Source organism: Macaca fascicularis, chromosome 17 (assembly GCF_037993035.2).
Source record: "Macaca fascicularis isolate 582-1 chromosome 17, T2T-MFA8v1.1".
NCBI classification, from domain to species: Eukaryota; Metazoa; Chordata; class Mammalia; order Primates; family Cercopithecidae; genus Macaca; species Macaca fascicularis.
In genome coordinates this window covers 28,344,405-28,361,005 of record NC_088391.1, presented here as the reverse complement: position 1 = coordinate 28,361,005, position 16,601 = coordinate 28,344,405, and the positions used below count along the sequence as shown (strand labels likewise).

Sequence of the window (16,601 nt, the reverse complement as noted above, 5' to 3'; positions counted from 1 at the left end):
TTTATTTTAAACATTGAGTTCTCCTCTTTCCATACTGGCTTCTTCAGTGAATTTTTCAAGGTTTTTTTTTTTTTTTTATGGTGGTAAAATATTTATAACATAAAATTTACTAGCTCACCCATTAAAAAAGGAAAAAAAAAAAAAAAAAGCACTGAGTGTCCGTCCCCAGAAGGAAGTCCTTGGGATGGAAATTTTAATGGGGGATGAGTGAGAGAATGTTGGATTTTCTGGTGGAAGGCAGACCCAGCAGTGCCACTAACAGGAAGGTTCTGGGCCTCTGGTAGTGGGCGAAAGAAGGTACTGGAAAATAGGGATGTGGGAAAGGCAAGGAGAGGTTACGGATCTTCTTCCCACTGGGAAGTTTACCTTAGACTCACTGTATTCTTTATATACAGAAAGGAAGTAAGATATTTCATGAGTTGGACAAAATCAAGTCACTAGGATAAAACTTCTAATTTCATTCTTTACTGGGCTTTATATAATAAATATACATCCTCTCATGTTGATGATTTGTATACTGTTGGGAAAAATGTTTAAGCTCATTGGAAGAGGGGAGACCATAACATTTCATTTTCTTAAACAGGCAGCAAATAATGAATATATATGAATACAATAAACATATCTCAAAAAGAATGATACAACTTTTATTTTCCATGGATTTTAAAGATACTTTTGCTACATAGTTTAGGTATTTTTATGAGCTTTTTTTCATTTGTATGAAGTTCATTCAGCCTTATACAATTTTAAGGTGATATGTTTGGTAGTGTATCTATAATCTTTAAAAAGTTTAGAGTTTTTGGAATGTACAGTATATGAGGTAAAATCAAGATTACATTAAAAATTGTTTTCTCTTCTGCACTAATTTTGCAGTGAGGCTCAAATGGCAAGTATACTATTAAATGACATTTACTATCAAAAATAGGAGGTTCATTTGAATTACTATGAAAAACATAAGCCACTGTAACTTGACACAGTGGCACATTTTACCATTTTAGACATTCAACTATATATAAATCTCTGGGCTATTACACTCAGACTCATTTGTACTGCCAAATGTGGCACTTTAAAGAAGTTTCTAGAAAACAATCGCAATCACTGTTGTTTTGGGGGAAGGTTATCACCCTATACATAAGAGATTAAATTTAAATAAAATGTAAACATACAGTATATTATAGTGACAGGTCATTCTTACCACTTAGAAAGGCCAAGTTTATCCATTTCTTTTTTGAACAAGGGTTAATGTTTTTCTACAGCACAGATCATTTGACATAAAACTGTTACAATACATGCCCATTCTATTATAAAAGAAATTCTTCAGAGATCTTCAAAGCACAAAACATACGTTCTTTTTTCAAAGACTGACAGAAGTGCTTAATCACTAAAATGCCAACCTCAGCAACTAAAAATTAGTGATTTGCTATCCTAAAATTCAAATAATAAATTAAAAAAGCTAGTTACAGGTGTTTTACGGATAACAGATGTGCTAAAACAGGAATTGTAGATAGTTTCATTATAAACTGTATTATTACTGGCAGTCATTGACATCTAGGCAAGATGTACAATGTGATACTTGACAAAATTCAGTCTGATCATCCAATAACTCACAAATGCAAGCTCACAAAACATTAATGAATTATGCAATTGCAAAGTGCTCTAATGCAACATTAACCACATGCAATCAACAATTTGGAACAGTATCCAAACAGACATTATACATTAAACGTTTAGTTTTCAAGAAAGAAAGCAGCTTGAAGTTTACTGGTGCAAATTAATTTTGTCTTCAGATTTGGTGCCCCAAACAAAAAGGTTAGGTTTGATTATGAATTCTGATGGTGGTGGCAGCAGTTATGGGAGAAGCAGCAAAAACTTTTGGGAGTTCTTCAAAATTAGCCTATACCCGACAGAGTGAGTGTATGTGTGTAATACATATTTCTACACTTGTTATGTGTATATGTGTACACTTGTTATATGCCATATATGTACATGTATACCCTTATACACGTACAGATAGTTCAAAGGTTCACAAAATAGAAGCCAAATAGGTTTGAAATTCAATTTACTTTTATGATTACTTTCTAAAAAGTATTTAAAAGCACTCAGTTCTTTTCCATGTTCTCAAGACCCGAAGAGGTACTTTTTGAGTAAACATCAAAATATTTTTAGGCCAAGTAAACTGTCTGTGCTTTCTTTAAGTACTTATCTGTGAATTCATGAAAATATATTTATAATGAAGAACTCCACATTTATCAAAGAAGCTTTACTTCATGCATACTCTTTCATCCAGTTTTTGTTTCTAAGCCCCTCCAGTTACTCATCATAATCCCACTTACCAAATAATTAAGACAAATGAGGAGGTAGAAATATAGCACTAGATTGCTTTCACAGCATCAGACTTTAACATTTTATATAGCATGTTAGTGTAAATTCTATTCATTCTGATTTTTCACTTGGTAATAATCTTTAAAACAAAAAGATCAGGTTATCACTGTTACACTCATGCCGATTGGTCAAAATATCCATTCTAAATTGTTGCCTCTTAGAAAGTTTTTCTATAAGAAGGCATGTTAAAAAAAAAAAAAAAAAAAAAAAGAGAGAGAGGGAAAGAAAAAAAGAAGACCCACCCTAACAAAAAACCAAAATTGATATTTTTGTGGCTTGCATTCTAATAAAGTGCCAGCCTCTACCTAACAATATAAGCACTGAAAATGGCAAAAATGATGTGCTATAGTCTCAATGCCAGTGCTAAATGCCACTGTTTTTTATAAAAGCAATACAGAAATAATTTTAGTACATGACAAAATAAAATGTAATAGAGTTAAAAAATAAAGTTATATTTTCACTTGATTACAAAGTACTGAATGATAAAGGCAATCAAAATGGAAAAGAAAGCAAACAGCACAAGGATGACGGCAGCACACTGCTCGTCACTCAGTGCCCGTCGGGTCCTTGTGCTTTCCACAGTGTCTCTGTTGGTGCTGGCTGGTGGTTCAGTCCTCTGAGAGATGAAGAGCACTGTGGTGCTGTAGGGACCTACGAGATCCTGGTGTCCCAGAGAGTCTTGGCACTGGCGAATGGCACATACACGGAAGCGATATTCACAGTTCAGCTGAAGGCTGGAATACCGGAAGGAAGAGTCGGGACCTTTGTAAATCTGTTAATAAATTATTGGAAGGAAGAATTACGTGTGAAGGCTGGACAGAAAATGTGTTAAAACTGGCTAGTGTGAGAATTGTTTTTGATGTGAAAGCCAGTGAATGCCATTGATTTTATCTTTTAAATGACATGTTAAAAATACCTATCCATTAAAGTACTTATCTGTTTGTTGCATAGAGGCAAGAGAAATTTCAAAAGCGAGGATGTGAGATCTACCTTTATACGGTTCACAGATGAGTTAAGGAGTGCAGATGTGCCCCAGGGCAGCTAGAGAACAAGCAAAATCAGTCCTCAAGCATTTTCCTGCTTTTCTCAAATGTAAGAAGTCATTTTTTAATGAAATAATTCCATCAAAGAAGGGATAGTGTCTACTTTTGCTTCCCCCATTATGTCTTTATATAACTGATAAATTTCCATACAATTTCAAACATATCTGTTGAATGAAATGGCAAATGAATAAGGGGAGCTTTCTCTATAGGTGCCTATGGCAAATCACTGTATAAACTCCAGAGAGGGGAGATCACTTAGAATCAGAGAATAGGACCTCCTCTGCCATGCCTTACAAGGGAAATAAAAAGAATGAAATTCCACAGATTTTCAGGGGAGTGTGCTAGTAATTAACCCATTTATGCCAGAGGTTGCAATTTTTTTTTTTTTTTTTTTTTGGTGAAAAATCAGACCTTGGCAATAACCTTATCAGTTGGATATAAATAACTACCACAAGCTTAGTGTTCCAATAATGGAACACTAGGCATAAATGGGTTAAGAAGATATATACTAGAACTGTTCACCCCTGGCATCCAAGGTCTGCTCCACCACTTCACACTCCAGATGTGATTTGAGACCAACTACCACAAGCATACTAGTAGTTAACATGTATGACAGTTATGAGGATGAAATGAACTAATGCTTGTTAAAGTACTTAGTGCAGTGCTCAGCATGCAGTCACTGCTCAATCTGTAGGAGCTATCATTTCCAATAATGAGCAACCTCCGCCCCGCCACTCATTCTGTAATTGGGAAAAAGGCTCATAGGGTTAAATGACTTGTCAGTTGAGTTTCTCCAGCTAGTTGGTGGGCTACAAGTCAGATGAACCAACGCGTGGGGGCTTTCAAGTACTTTTAGCTGCCTCAATTGTACCTGTTATAAATCTAATTTTTTTACATATGGCTTTGCTCTCAAAGTAAAGTAAGATCTCTGTCTCATTTTTCTATCTCCAGAATCCAGCATATAGCAGGTACTTAATAAAAGGCCATTAAATTAGTGAATTATTGGCAATAAATAAAAATGTGGATGCTGATAACAATATATAAAGGAACTTATTGAAAGAAGCTTTTAAGAGAAATCTGAAAGAAAATGGTGACTATGCATTAGTTCTAAGGATGCATAATGTTTCAGGGAGTAGAATGTAGAAATGATCCATGTTTGGGAGATGGTACAGGTTGGGTATTCCTTATATGAAATGCTTGGAACCAGAAGCATTTCAATTTTTTTGATTTGGAATAGTTGCATATTTCCTAGTTGAGCATTCCAAACCTAAAAATCTGAAATTGGAAATGCTCCAGTGAGCATTTCCTTTGAGTGTCATGTCGATCCTCAAAAAGTTTCAGATTTTGGGTGGAACGTTTTGAATTTTGGACTTTATTTGGGATGCTTCAACCTATAAAAGGATTCACTTAAAACAGAATGTTGTATGAGAAAGTAGTGTAAAATTGTATACATACACTGAAGTAAATTTAGTAAAAATTAAAAATATGTATTTGTCTTATGGATATAATGGATGATTTTTGTCTTTATATTTTCCATGTGTCTTCATATACCATTCCATGAACCTGGCAGTATTAGGTTAAGAAAGAAAAACCTCAACAAATGGCATGAGGGTGATAAATGAAGAGATCTGGTACAGACAGGAAGAATACATTAATTACACTAGTTGGAAATTTAGGTTAATTTAAAAGGGACCACTGTAGGTGTGTGACATTAAAACAGTGTTTATGGAATCCTAATCATGAGGCTGTGTGAAGGACTGAAGGGAGCTGAGTAGGACAGGGATTCTTGATCTATATGTAAAAGTGATGAGGCCCTGATGTAGTTTTATGGATTTAGAAACTTCTGATTAAGAGTTGATAGGAAAAAAAAATTCATCTAAGAATTTATAGCTTAGAGACCAAGATGATATTGGTGTCCATGACACTGATGAAGTAAAGATGTTGGAGAGGAGATATTGGGAGGGAAGATGATGGGATCAAGTATTCAATTTTGTATTTCAGATGTGGGAAGACATCTAAGCAGGAAGAGACATAGTTGGCTGTAGATACAGGACCGAAGAAAACAGATTAACTTGCTCAAGCTAATTTCAGATGGTTTATACACCCAAGAAAAGTCATTCAAACAAGCCTCAAGCTTATCCATAAACTACTCAAATGTGGAGTCCCTATTTCCTTTAAACGTGTAATATAATTATAGTTTCTTTAATATTAATTTTGCTTCCTCCTTAGAAGGAAACCTACTTATCTGTAAATTACATTTCAAATCTAATTATCATGTCAATTTGCAGATGGTTTAATAAAGAAAAACAATTGCATGCCAGATTTAATCTGACTCTTTGGATCTTTTGTAATTTCAGTTAAGATATTACACAGAGTAGTTACAACAGCACAATACTGGACTAAAACAAATGAATAATCATTTTTTTTTAGTGGAAGAGGAAAATATAAGACACAATGAAAACAACCCAGCTTAAAAGCCCTCAAAATTAAGAAGGTTACGGCAAAAACGGAAAATCAGATGAAATGTATAGCTATTTAATTAGTCTTTGGAGTGGTATAAAAGCTCATTCTTTATAAAAGTTGTAACAAACATTGGCAACTCTCCACTCTATCTGACTGCTATTCTTGCTTTACCAGAAAGCTATCTTTGAAACCTCTTGGCTAGGAAGGTGACACTTCCTCTAGGATTCCATTATAACTTCATGCCTAATGTCATATTTATGGCACTGCATTATGACTATTATTAATACTATTATTGTAAAAGCCTCCTTATTAGTCTTTCTAGTTCTGCCCTTGTCCTACTGTAGTTTTGACACTATAGTCAAAACAACCTTGTGTCTGATCACATGAATACCCTTGTCAAAATCCTCCAGTGTCTTCTCATTTCACGTGGAGTAAAAGCCACAGTATGGCCTATTACGCCCTACATCACTCCATACCACCTATAGGCCCCTTAGGATTAACTACCCGACCTTATCCACTCTTCCCTTTGCTCTCTCTATCCCAGTCATACTGACTCCTTTATGTTCATCAGATTTAATAGGCATGTTCCTGCCTCAGCACATCTTCTTGGAACACTCTTTTCCCCATAGTCATCTCCTTTGGGCCATGCTGAAATGTCAGCTGAGTGCCCCAAATGAAATAAGACTCAGTGCCCTCCCCCTCCACTACTCCCTATTTCTTTTATCCAATATTGTTTTTTCTCCATTGCACTTATATCTAACAATATACTGGCATGTTCATTTGCTTATAGTGTCTTCTTTTCCACCAGAATATAAGTAAGCTCCATGGAGGCAAGGGACTTTTTGTTCAGTGCTGTATCCTGAGTGCCTGGCACAGAGTTCAATGAATACTTATCAGATAAATAAATAATCTGTTCAAGTGTAGTTCATACTGAAAAGATTTGGAATCTTGAGATCTCTGGAATATAATATATACTGAATACATGTTTATGAATTAGAAAGGTAAAGGTGGCCAAATCTTACATTGAAAATACATAAAAATTAAAAAAAGGTAAACATATGCATCCACAAATTAATATCTTGGTACATACCTGTTTGAATTCTGAATCTTTTCCTAACATAACTTGAAGACTGTAAATAACTGGATCACCTTTCATTGGTTGTAAACACTCCCATGTAATTTCACAAATGTGATCATTTACTTTCTCTATTTTGGGTGCTGTAGGAAACAAATATAAATAAAATCTGTTCCACTTGATTTTTAATTTGGTACATCATGCAGACACTTGTTTTAATAAAAATCAACAAATATTTAAAATCCACTTATAAACTTGAAATAAGTATCAGTGAATTTTTGAAATTTGCATCCAAAGAGGTTAAAATCAGCACTCTTGTATTCTAAGATATGAGATCTCACTCTGTCACCCAGAGTGGAGACAGTGGTGCAATCATAGCTCACTGCAGCCTCAGCCTCCTGTGCAGCTACATATACAGGCACATGCTACCATCCCCAGCTAATTCAAAATTTCTTTTGTAGAGAGGCAGGTCTCACTATGTTGCCCAGGCTGGTCTCAATACTCTTGGCCTTAAGTGAGCCTCCCCCTGCAGTCTCCCAAAGCACTGGGCTTACAGGTGTGAGCCACTGTGCTCTGCTTATAGTCAGCACTCTTCTTAAAGCTAAGAGACACTGAACTTGATGAGCAAACAGAAAAAGGACTCAGTGAAACTCTCAATATTATTAGAAAGACTATTCAAGAAGAGTTCTGCTTCTTCTGTTTAAGTACATGATCCAGGATATGGTTCTAGAAGTCTCTGTGATTAGTCTTCAGAGCAATTAACTATAAGACTTTTCAGCTAAAAATAGAGTGCAGCCCTTGCCAGAGTCACTTTAAAATAAGAACCCCTCTAAAAGTACAAGATAAATGTATATACAAATGTGTGTAAATATGTGTACATGTGTGTGTAAAATTGACTGAAAAACCCACATTAATGAAGAATTTGTTTTGCGTAACAGATGACCAGGCTTTCCTTCTGAAATCTAAATGAATGTATTATCAACAAGTCAAAATGTTTAAACAATCAGAGTTTATAATTTTTTTTCTTTAAGCCAATGGCCTACCTATTCCATTTAGTATTTTTATGTTACATTATTAAAAACATCAGTGACAAAAGCCAGTACTTGTCTGAATATGAACGTGCCAGATAAAACAGCTTTTATTATTGAGTGGAACCCTCAGTAGAGTTGGGCTTGCCTATATGATTTTGTATAACCGGTGGACATATACTGGATGCTAAATTTTAATATTAGTAAACAAAGCATTTAGGAAAATACATTAAAAAGTAATTATTGGCCCGGCACAGTGGCTCACGCCTGTAATCCCAGCACTTTGGGAGGCCGAGGCAGGCAGATCATGAGGTGAGATTGAGACCATCCTGGCTAAGACGATGAAACCCCATCTCTACTAAAAATACAAAAAATTAGCCGGGCATGGTGGCTCACGCCTGTAGTCGCAGCTACTCGGGAGGCTGAGGCAGGCGAATATCGTGAACCCGGGAGGCGGAGGTTGCAGTGAGTCAAGATCGTGCCACTGCACTCCAGCCTGGGCGACAGAGTGAGACTCCATCTCAAAAAAAAAAAAAAAAAAAAGTAATTTATTATAAAAGAAAATAACTTCAGGATGTATAACTTACCTTTCAAGGCAGGTGGGACAGATTTTGGAGTAGTGAAAATATATTCTTGGGAGAGGGGACCTTCCCCAGCTTCATTACAAGCTTGAATACAGAATTTATAGGATGTTGACTCATTAAGTCTTTGTACTTTGTATGTATGACATGGTCCTCTGTATAGGGATACAAACCTAAAATGGAAATAACTATTAGATAAACCTTATACTAGCTTATGAAAATGTTTTACAAAATAGTATAAACACACTTATTTAGGAACATTATTTAGGAGTGATAAGTTACACCAAAAGTTTGATGCCAGGAACTCTTTGTCACTTAAAATAAATCTGTTTTTCATCAGATGAAGAGAAATAGGATATTTGGTAAATTTCCCAATTTGACATGATTTACTGAAAGTCTGTTAATAAATTTCATATCCAACCATAACTGTTTCGTCTCAGGCTTCCAGTTTAGCTTTGTTTCTGAATACTATTTTGTTAATGTACATTTTAAAAGATGCTCAGAGCATCACAATTTTCATTACGAATTATTTCTAACTAAAGTCATATTAATAAAACTTGTCAAGTATGGCATAGAGAGCTAAGCTATGAGATTAAGTTTCTATTTTAATCTTCCTTGTCTTTATCTGAAAAAAAGAGAATTCTCAATTCCCAGGCAGATTTTTAGTTGCCTTGGTGATGTTTCTCTAGAGATTTACAAAAGCAGTATGACAATATATAATTTCCAATACATCATCCACTTGAACTGTTCAATGAAGTTGAATATCATATATATTTCTCCTAATATGTTACTATAAGTTGAATGCATCCCAATATTTTTGATTGGATGTTTCTAAAACTCTGGGAAATTAGAAAATGAATAATGAATGCTTATTCAATGCTAACAGTCTGAAAATTGTAGTCAAGTTAAAAATAAAGAAATATTTAATGACAGGAAGAAACAGTACTTCCAATAAGCAGTAATTGGATAAGCCTTGCCTTTTCAATCTCTAAATTTTTTTTTAATGACAGGAAAAAAAATAGTGGTAATACCACTGTTTAAAAAAGCTGAACAATGACAAAATCTGGATCAGGGAACAGCTAAAGTATCATTATGATACCATCCTCACAGCAAGTATATGTAGTTGTGAAAATCAAAGCAAATGAAAGTCATCAAAGATATGAAATTGATTTATTAAATGTGTGCATTAAAATTAACAGTATCATAAAAGGTTTTATTTATTTTCCACAACCAAAGGCCATGAGCCATATTCATACCCCATAACAAGTCTCTAGATGCAGCTGAATATTAAGTTGGAAGTTCTATAATAGAATAGAATTTATATTTAATAGAATCTTTATTCTATTATATTTCAACCAAACACTAATTAGACCTGTTTCCAGTAAGCCTTCTTGCACTACCCCAAATGTATGCTAGAAAGGGGAGGAAAAAAATTTAAAGTTAATTTGCCCAGTAATAATAACATATATTAAAAATAAATGGCTATACCAAAAACTTCTATAAGGCAAATAATCTGTTTGTAGTGATAAGGCTACAAAGATTACATAAAATTCTGCCAAGAACAAAGGCTAACATTCATCGATACATAGATTTTAGGAAATGATCAATAGTGTTTGTTCTGTGTAATGTTCTTACTGGTGATATACTAGTATACAAAATTATTCCATGTTATTTTAAATGTATAAGTATTTCTGATAGAGAGTACTTATGTACAAGCATCATGAACATTCCATTGTTGAATATCTGGCTAAGATACAAACAACACAAAAAAGTAAATCTTTTTTTTTTTTTGAGACGCAGTCTCACTCTGTTGCCCAGGCTCTGGAGTGCAATGGCACAATCTCGGCTCACTGCAAGTTCCACCTCCCGGGTTCACGCCATTCTCCGGCCTCAGCCTCCTGAGTAGCTGGGACAACAGGCGCCCACCACCATGCCCGGCTAATTGTTTTATATTTTTAGTAGAGATGGGGTTTCACTGTGTTAGCCAGGATGGTCTCGATCTCTTGACCTCGTGATTCACCCGCATTGGCCTCCCAAAGTGCTGGGATTATAGGTGTGAGCCACTGTGCCCGGCCAAAAAAGTTAATCTTGGGAAAAACTGTTACTAGTATTCTGAGTCCATCAGATATGGAAATTGTTTCTAATATATTCAGTGAAAAGCAGAAAAGCAAAATTCAAAATTCTTAAAATATTAAAGGATTAACAGCTGTGGGAGGATGTGGCATTGCTTATATGGAATATAATGTGAATAAATAGCCCTAGTTGGCATTAGAATGACTGTTACAAATATTCAGAGTTAACACTGTAATTCAAACACATGATTTAGTGCGGCAGTATATGGCACATTATATAGGAAATAGTACAACAGGTACATGAAGATGTAAAAGAGGCACAGAAAGAATCTGAATGAGACAGAGATTAGCAAAGGGACTAGATAATCACAGAATCTAACTGAGATCACACAGTGAAAAACTGAACTGTACTCATTTAGTGTGCAGGCCCTGTTGTCAGGGGTGTGGAAAAGACTGAAACATAATCTCTGCCCTCAAGGATCTCAGAGGCCAGAAACAATCATAACAATTTACTATAAAATTGTTTTGGGGCCAGGTGTGGTGGCTTACGTGTGTAATCCCAGCACTTTGGGAGGTCGAAGCAGGTGGATCATGAGGCCAGGAGATGGAGACCATCCTGGCCAACATGATGAAACTCTGTCTCTACTAAAAATACAAAAACTTAGCCGGGCATGGTTGGTGCGCACCTATAGTCCCAGCTACTTGGGAGGCTGAGGCAGGAGAACTGTTTGAACCTGGGAGGTGGAGACTGCAGTGAGCCCAGATTGCGCCATTGCACTCCAGCCTGGCAACAGAGTGAGACTCCGTCTCAAAAAAAAAAAAATTGTTCTGGTCAGGCATGATGGCTCACGACTGTAATCTCAGCACTTTGCGAGGCTGAGGCGGGAGGACCACTTGAGCCCAGGAGTTCAAGACCAGCGTGAGCAACATGATGAAACCCCATCTCTACTAAAAATACAAAAATTAGCTAGGTGTAGTGGCCCACGCCTGTGGTCATAACTACTTGGGAGGCTGAGGTGGGAAGATGGCTTGAGCCCTGGTGGCAGAGGTTGCAGTGAGCCAAGATAGTGCCACTGCCCTCCAGCCTGGGTGATAGAGCGAGACCTTGTCTTTAAAAAAAAAAAAAATTGTGTCCTGCTAGAAATAAACATTGAAGAATTTATTTTGTATCCAAGATTAGGTGTCTTTTATCATCATGAAAACAGTAAACGGATTAGAGAAAACAACGAAAGAGTAGCCCATTTATTTTTTTTCTCTTGGTATTCCACTCACAAATTATAAACAGGAAATCTACATTGTGTTTTCAAATGTTTTAAAAACAACACACTTTTGTATGACAATCTTGACTTCATTTTTGAAAACTTACTTCATTAAAAAAATTTTTTTTTAGAGACAAGGTCTCACTATCTTGCCCAGGCTGGTCTTGCACTCATGGGATCAAGCCATTTGCCTGCCTCAGCCTCCCAAAGTGCTGACATTACAGGTGTGAGTCAGCACACCTGGCCTACTTCTAACAGTTACAGAAATTTATATACTTAAGACCTAAGAATCTATATAAAGAAGCAATTAAAAAAACCTACCGTCCATTCTTATCCTCCATCTGAAGGTGGTACTGAATAGAATCGGCTGACAATGTCTTTGGAGTTCCTTCTCCCCATTTCAGCTTAAGGTTCTGGTGGCTAAAGGCAACACATTCCAGACGAGGTGGATCAGGAGGGAGAGGCTTAGTTTTTAATTTTATCATATGGCTGAAAGGACCAGCTCCAAGGCTATTCAAGGCTTGAATTCGTATTCTAAGTGCCACATAAGAAAAAAAGTTTGGTTATGATTGTTTTATTTAAAGTGTCTCTCTGGTCTAGGCAAAAATCAACATAATATTTAGAGTATACCTGTATGTTGTATCTGGTTGCAAATTGTTGATAATATAGCTTGTAACCTTTCCCACTGTTAGGGATTGTTTATCTCCAAAGTCTATGCTGTAGGAAAGGATTTCCGAACCATGATCACAAGGCTTTTCCCAGCTTATTGCAAGGCATGTAGAAGGTGAATAATGGGGATTTTCTATCTCATCATCACTTATTTCTTGAAGACAGGTCACAATGCCAGGAACTGATGGTGGAGTCACACAGGCTACTACTTCACTGAAAGGGCCTGCACCCACAACACTGAGAGCCTACAAATTAACAGAGCCTCCGAGTTAACAAAGTCATAACCATGAAAATGCCAATGAAATATAAAACTCTGGATAGAGTTAAGTGATAAAGTACTGATCATCTTTACCTGGACCCTGCAATAATAGGTAGTTGCTGGTGAAAGTCCTTTTATTTCATAATTGAGACCAGGCCCACAGTAACATATCTGCATACTTCCTTCAACTCCTCCCCACTCCAATCGATATTCAGTGACATCTGTTCCATTACTCAAAGGAACCTTTAAATTAAGAAAAGGATAAAGGTCTTAGTCTTGATGTTGATTAAATAGCTTTTGACCAAAAATGTTCTTTACCTGACCACATGTAAAACTAGATTGCTTCTGAATTTCTTTAAAACTTTTAAGCACAATCAAAACCGTTCAATTTTACATTTTTTATTCATTAAGATTATCTGAATTTAAGATTGGTCAAATATATAACTGTTTTGAATTAGAAGTAGAAATATGACTAAGTCACTTTAGAAAGTGTTTTAAGGTACATATACTTCAAATAATTCTATTAATATGAAATGTTAAAACCATACAGACATTTTGTTAAATTTCAAAGGGAACTGAAAATATAATAATTATCATCACTGATTATTACTATCCACAATAAGTACACTGGAGATGTGTACTGGATAAATATAAGAGAAACAGAATTTACTAATTCCTATGTATGTCTGTTCTGAACAGTAAACTTACCAGTGGCTGAAATATCTCAGTACTGAGACAAAGCCTTTCATAAAAATACAAAGCACATAATGAACAGGAATCTAAATATCTGTAATGCAAATATACCTCACTCAAATTCTTCAAAGAGGAAAAAGAAGTCACTGTTTCTCATGTGAATTAAACTAGGACTTGCTCTGTATAATACAGGAGGTAAAAATGAACAGTATCTTTATTCTTTTATATAAACTATTCTAATCACTTAAGAAAGTAGATATAAGTCAATAGAAATTACAATACCTCCCAATTCACTTGTGCACAAGTTGCAGATTTGCATGTCACTTGAGGGGGCTTGCACTGATCTGGTGGCCCAGGGGCTGTAGTAATATCACATTTTTCTGAAAATGGTCCAAACTAGAAAAACAAATGTAACTAGTGTTTTTATTTTTCACCCTTAAACGCCCACTGATTGCACAGAACTGCATATTTAAAGATTCATTAATAAAGTCTTTTCCCTGTGTTTCAAGATTAATTTGGTCATAATTCTGTAAGTATTCACATAAACTAAAAAGACTTAAAAATCATGAGAGTAAAGGTGTGAGAAATTTTAAAGTTTCATTTACTTATACTTTCTTCTGCCCCTTATTTCTTCAGGAACTGGTTTTTGTAAGAAGGGCAGGACATTAGGGAATTAGGTGGGTGGAATAATTCAGAAGAAATATAAGGAGTGAAGAAATTGATACTAACTAAAGGTATGGGAGATGATAGGTGTAAATTATGATTTTAAAATTTTTAATACTTCACGAATCTTTCTTAGGCATTATATTCCATATCAAATTTTACCAACATACTGTTCCATACATTTATATTTATTTTGTACCATAATTTGATTTTTCTGTTCCATGCTAAAAAGCTCACTTTCTCATAATTACTTTTAACATACATTACCTGGAATATAAAACATTTTATTCAGTATTGGCAAATTCCTTCCCTGACACATAGGAGAACAATTACAGAAATTTATAGTCATCAATTTTTTAAAGCTCATTAGCAAAAGAAAAGCCCCAATACACTGGTATTTTCACTTAACAGTGGCACATCATTATAATGATCAGAAGTAAACCTACCTGTTACTGCACTGTATCAGGCAGTTTTGCCAAATGCCCATCTTTAAGAGCTAGGTCAACTTCTTTTTTTTTTTTTTTTTTTTGAGACAAGGTCTGGCTCTGTCACCCAGACTGCAGGAGTGCAGTGGTGCAAACATGGCTCCCTGCACCCTCGACTTCCTGGGCTCAAGCCATCCTTCCACCTCAGCCTCCCAAGTAGCTGGGACTACAGGTGTGCACCACCATGCTGGGTTATTTTCTATTTTTTACAGAGACAGGGTTTTACCATGCTGCCCAGGCTGGTCTCAGACTCCTGGGCACAAGTGGTCCTCCTGTCTGAGGGAGGGCTGCTTGAGCCAAAGTGCTGGGATTACAGGCATGAGCCACTGGGCCCAGCCAACTACAAAAACCTAAGAAACTCAACTTCTCAGAAAATTCTATGAAAACATTCAGTTGTTAACAAAGATTTAATATGAAAATTATTCCAAGTTATTTGAATTATATTTAATTTAGGAAAAAAACATGCCTTAATCACCTATAAAAATGTTAATAAATAGCAGTAGACTTATCAAAGGGTAGGGATTTTAACGTATCAAGTTTCATGAATATTGGTAATAAACCTTAAGAAGGTGAAACCAACTATTCAATGTAACCATTAGGCCCTAAAAACAACAGTATAATACTTTAAAAATAAAAATTTAAAAAGTTTTTCCAAAAGAAAATAGTTTACTCCTTGACCATACTTATTCAGAGTATCAGTGACTTCAGTTAATGTTAAGTCCTTCATTTTTCCTCCAAATCTGATTGCACAGGGAATATACACCATATTGTATCATCATAATGTCATTAAATATCTCAGGCTAATCTTGTGAATGTAACTGTTTTATAACAAAGTAAAAAATTAAGGCTACTATATGTGGCAAACAGAAACAAATGTAAATGTTTCCTTTTGTTTACAGCACTGATTTTAGCTAGACTTTAAATGAAGGTCATCAACTGTCTTGAAATAACCTCAACCTCTGGCTATAAATCCACAGTATAAATATGATGAATAAAGTTAAACTATATACTAATTAATTGTAACAACTAATACAGCTCTTGAAAACCAATCTTATGAGAAAAGTATTATTGGATATGGTGAGAAAATACAGACAAATCTGCACAATCTAACATCTATAAAGGGCAAAATCAAAACTCCAACTTCCTTATAGAAACCATTTCATCTGTGTAATTATAAATGTTAAGGAATCTTGCATTTTATAAACAGAAGATGGACTCACTTTAATTATATCAACTTTAAAATTTATATTAATAAGTTTAAAAAATCTTTCCATAAAACTTTATATAGTTTAAAGCTATACACCAATCTATAAATCTCAGAAAATGAAAAAAAAAAAAAAAAAAAAAAAAAAGAAACCTTTTATACTATCACATGTATAAAACAGGAAGTAGACTGTGATTTTGTTTAAGGCAATGCTGGGCTATTTCACAAATCACCACTTCAAATATTTGCACTGCTCAACACTACCGGTTTCTATCATATTCGCAATTAAAAAAAATTCAAATGTTTAAAGTCTTCAGTAAACTCCTTATTCACATTTCCATTATATCTCATGGACTCATAGTAACTATATCCTATTAGAAGCAATGAAAAAAAACAAAAAACAAAAAACAAAACCTGTAGCTATAGGAAACTGCTAGAGAATATGCTTTAATCTCACATGAATACCACCCAAAAATCCTAGATGGCAAATTTACAAAGCAGAGCAAAATGGTGACACAATGTGCCTGCTTTGTGGAAAGTAATCTTGAGATCATCTTGAAAATAAATATTTCATGTAAAAATCAATGAACTATGGCAGATAGTTTTATTAGTAGTTCAAAAATTCTTAATTTAAAACAATAAATTTGAAAACCCATCAATTTTAAAATTCCAAGTATGTTATTATTATTTTTTGAGAAAAGCCTGTTGCCAGGCTGAAGTTCAGTGGC

At 35.0% G+C, this 16,601-nt stretch overlaps 1 protein-coding gene and 1 long non-coding RNA gene across 7 annotated transcripts in view; one reads left to right on the top strand and one right to left on the bottom strand.

Moving 5' to 3' along the window:
- Positions 1–5,485, top strand: part of LOC141408986 (uncharacterized) — a 38,867-nt gene extending 33,382 nt beyond the window's left edge. For both annotated transcript variants that reach the window (XR_012426956.1, XR_012426955.1), the window contains exon 2: positions 5,424–5,485. This is a non-coding gene — a long non-coding RNA (uncharacterized lncRNA). The remainder of the gene's footprint in view (positions 1–5,423) is intronic.
- Positions 624–16,601, bottom strand: part of FNDC3A (fibronectin type III domain containing 3A) — a 226,865-nt gene continuing 210,887 nt past the window's right edge. For all 5 annotated transcript variants that reach the window (XM_045377429.3, XM_065533245.2, XM_074022025.1 and 2 more), the window contains 7 exons: positions 13,804–13,917; positions 12,922–13,071; positions 12,531–12,814; positions 12,222–12,434; positions 8,576–8,742; positions 6,976–7,103; positions 624–3,151 (listed from right to left, as the gene is read on the bottom strand). In XM_045377429.3, coding sequence (XP_045233364.2) covers positions 2,837–3,151; positions 6,976–7,103; positions 8,576–8,742; positions 12,222–12,434; positions 12,531–12,814; positions 12,922–13,071; positions 13,804–13,917 — 1,371 coding nt within the window. In that variant the 3' untranslated portion in view covers positions 624–2,836. The remainder of the gene's footprint in view (positions 3,152–6,975; positions 7,104–8,575; positions 8,743–12,221; positions 12,435–12,530; positions 12,815–12,921; positions 13,072–13,803; positions 13,918–16,601) is intronic.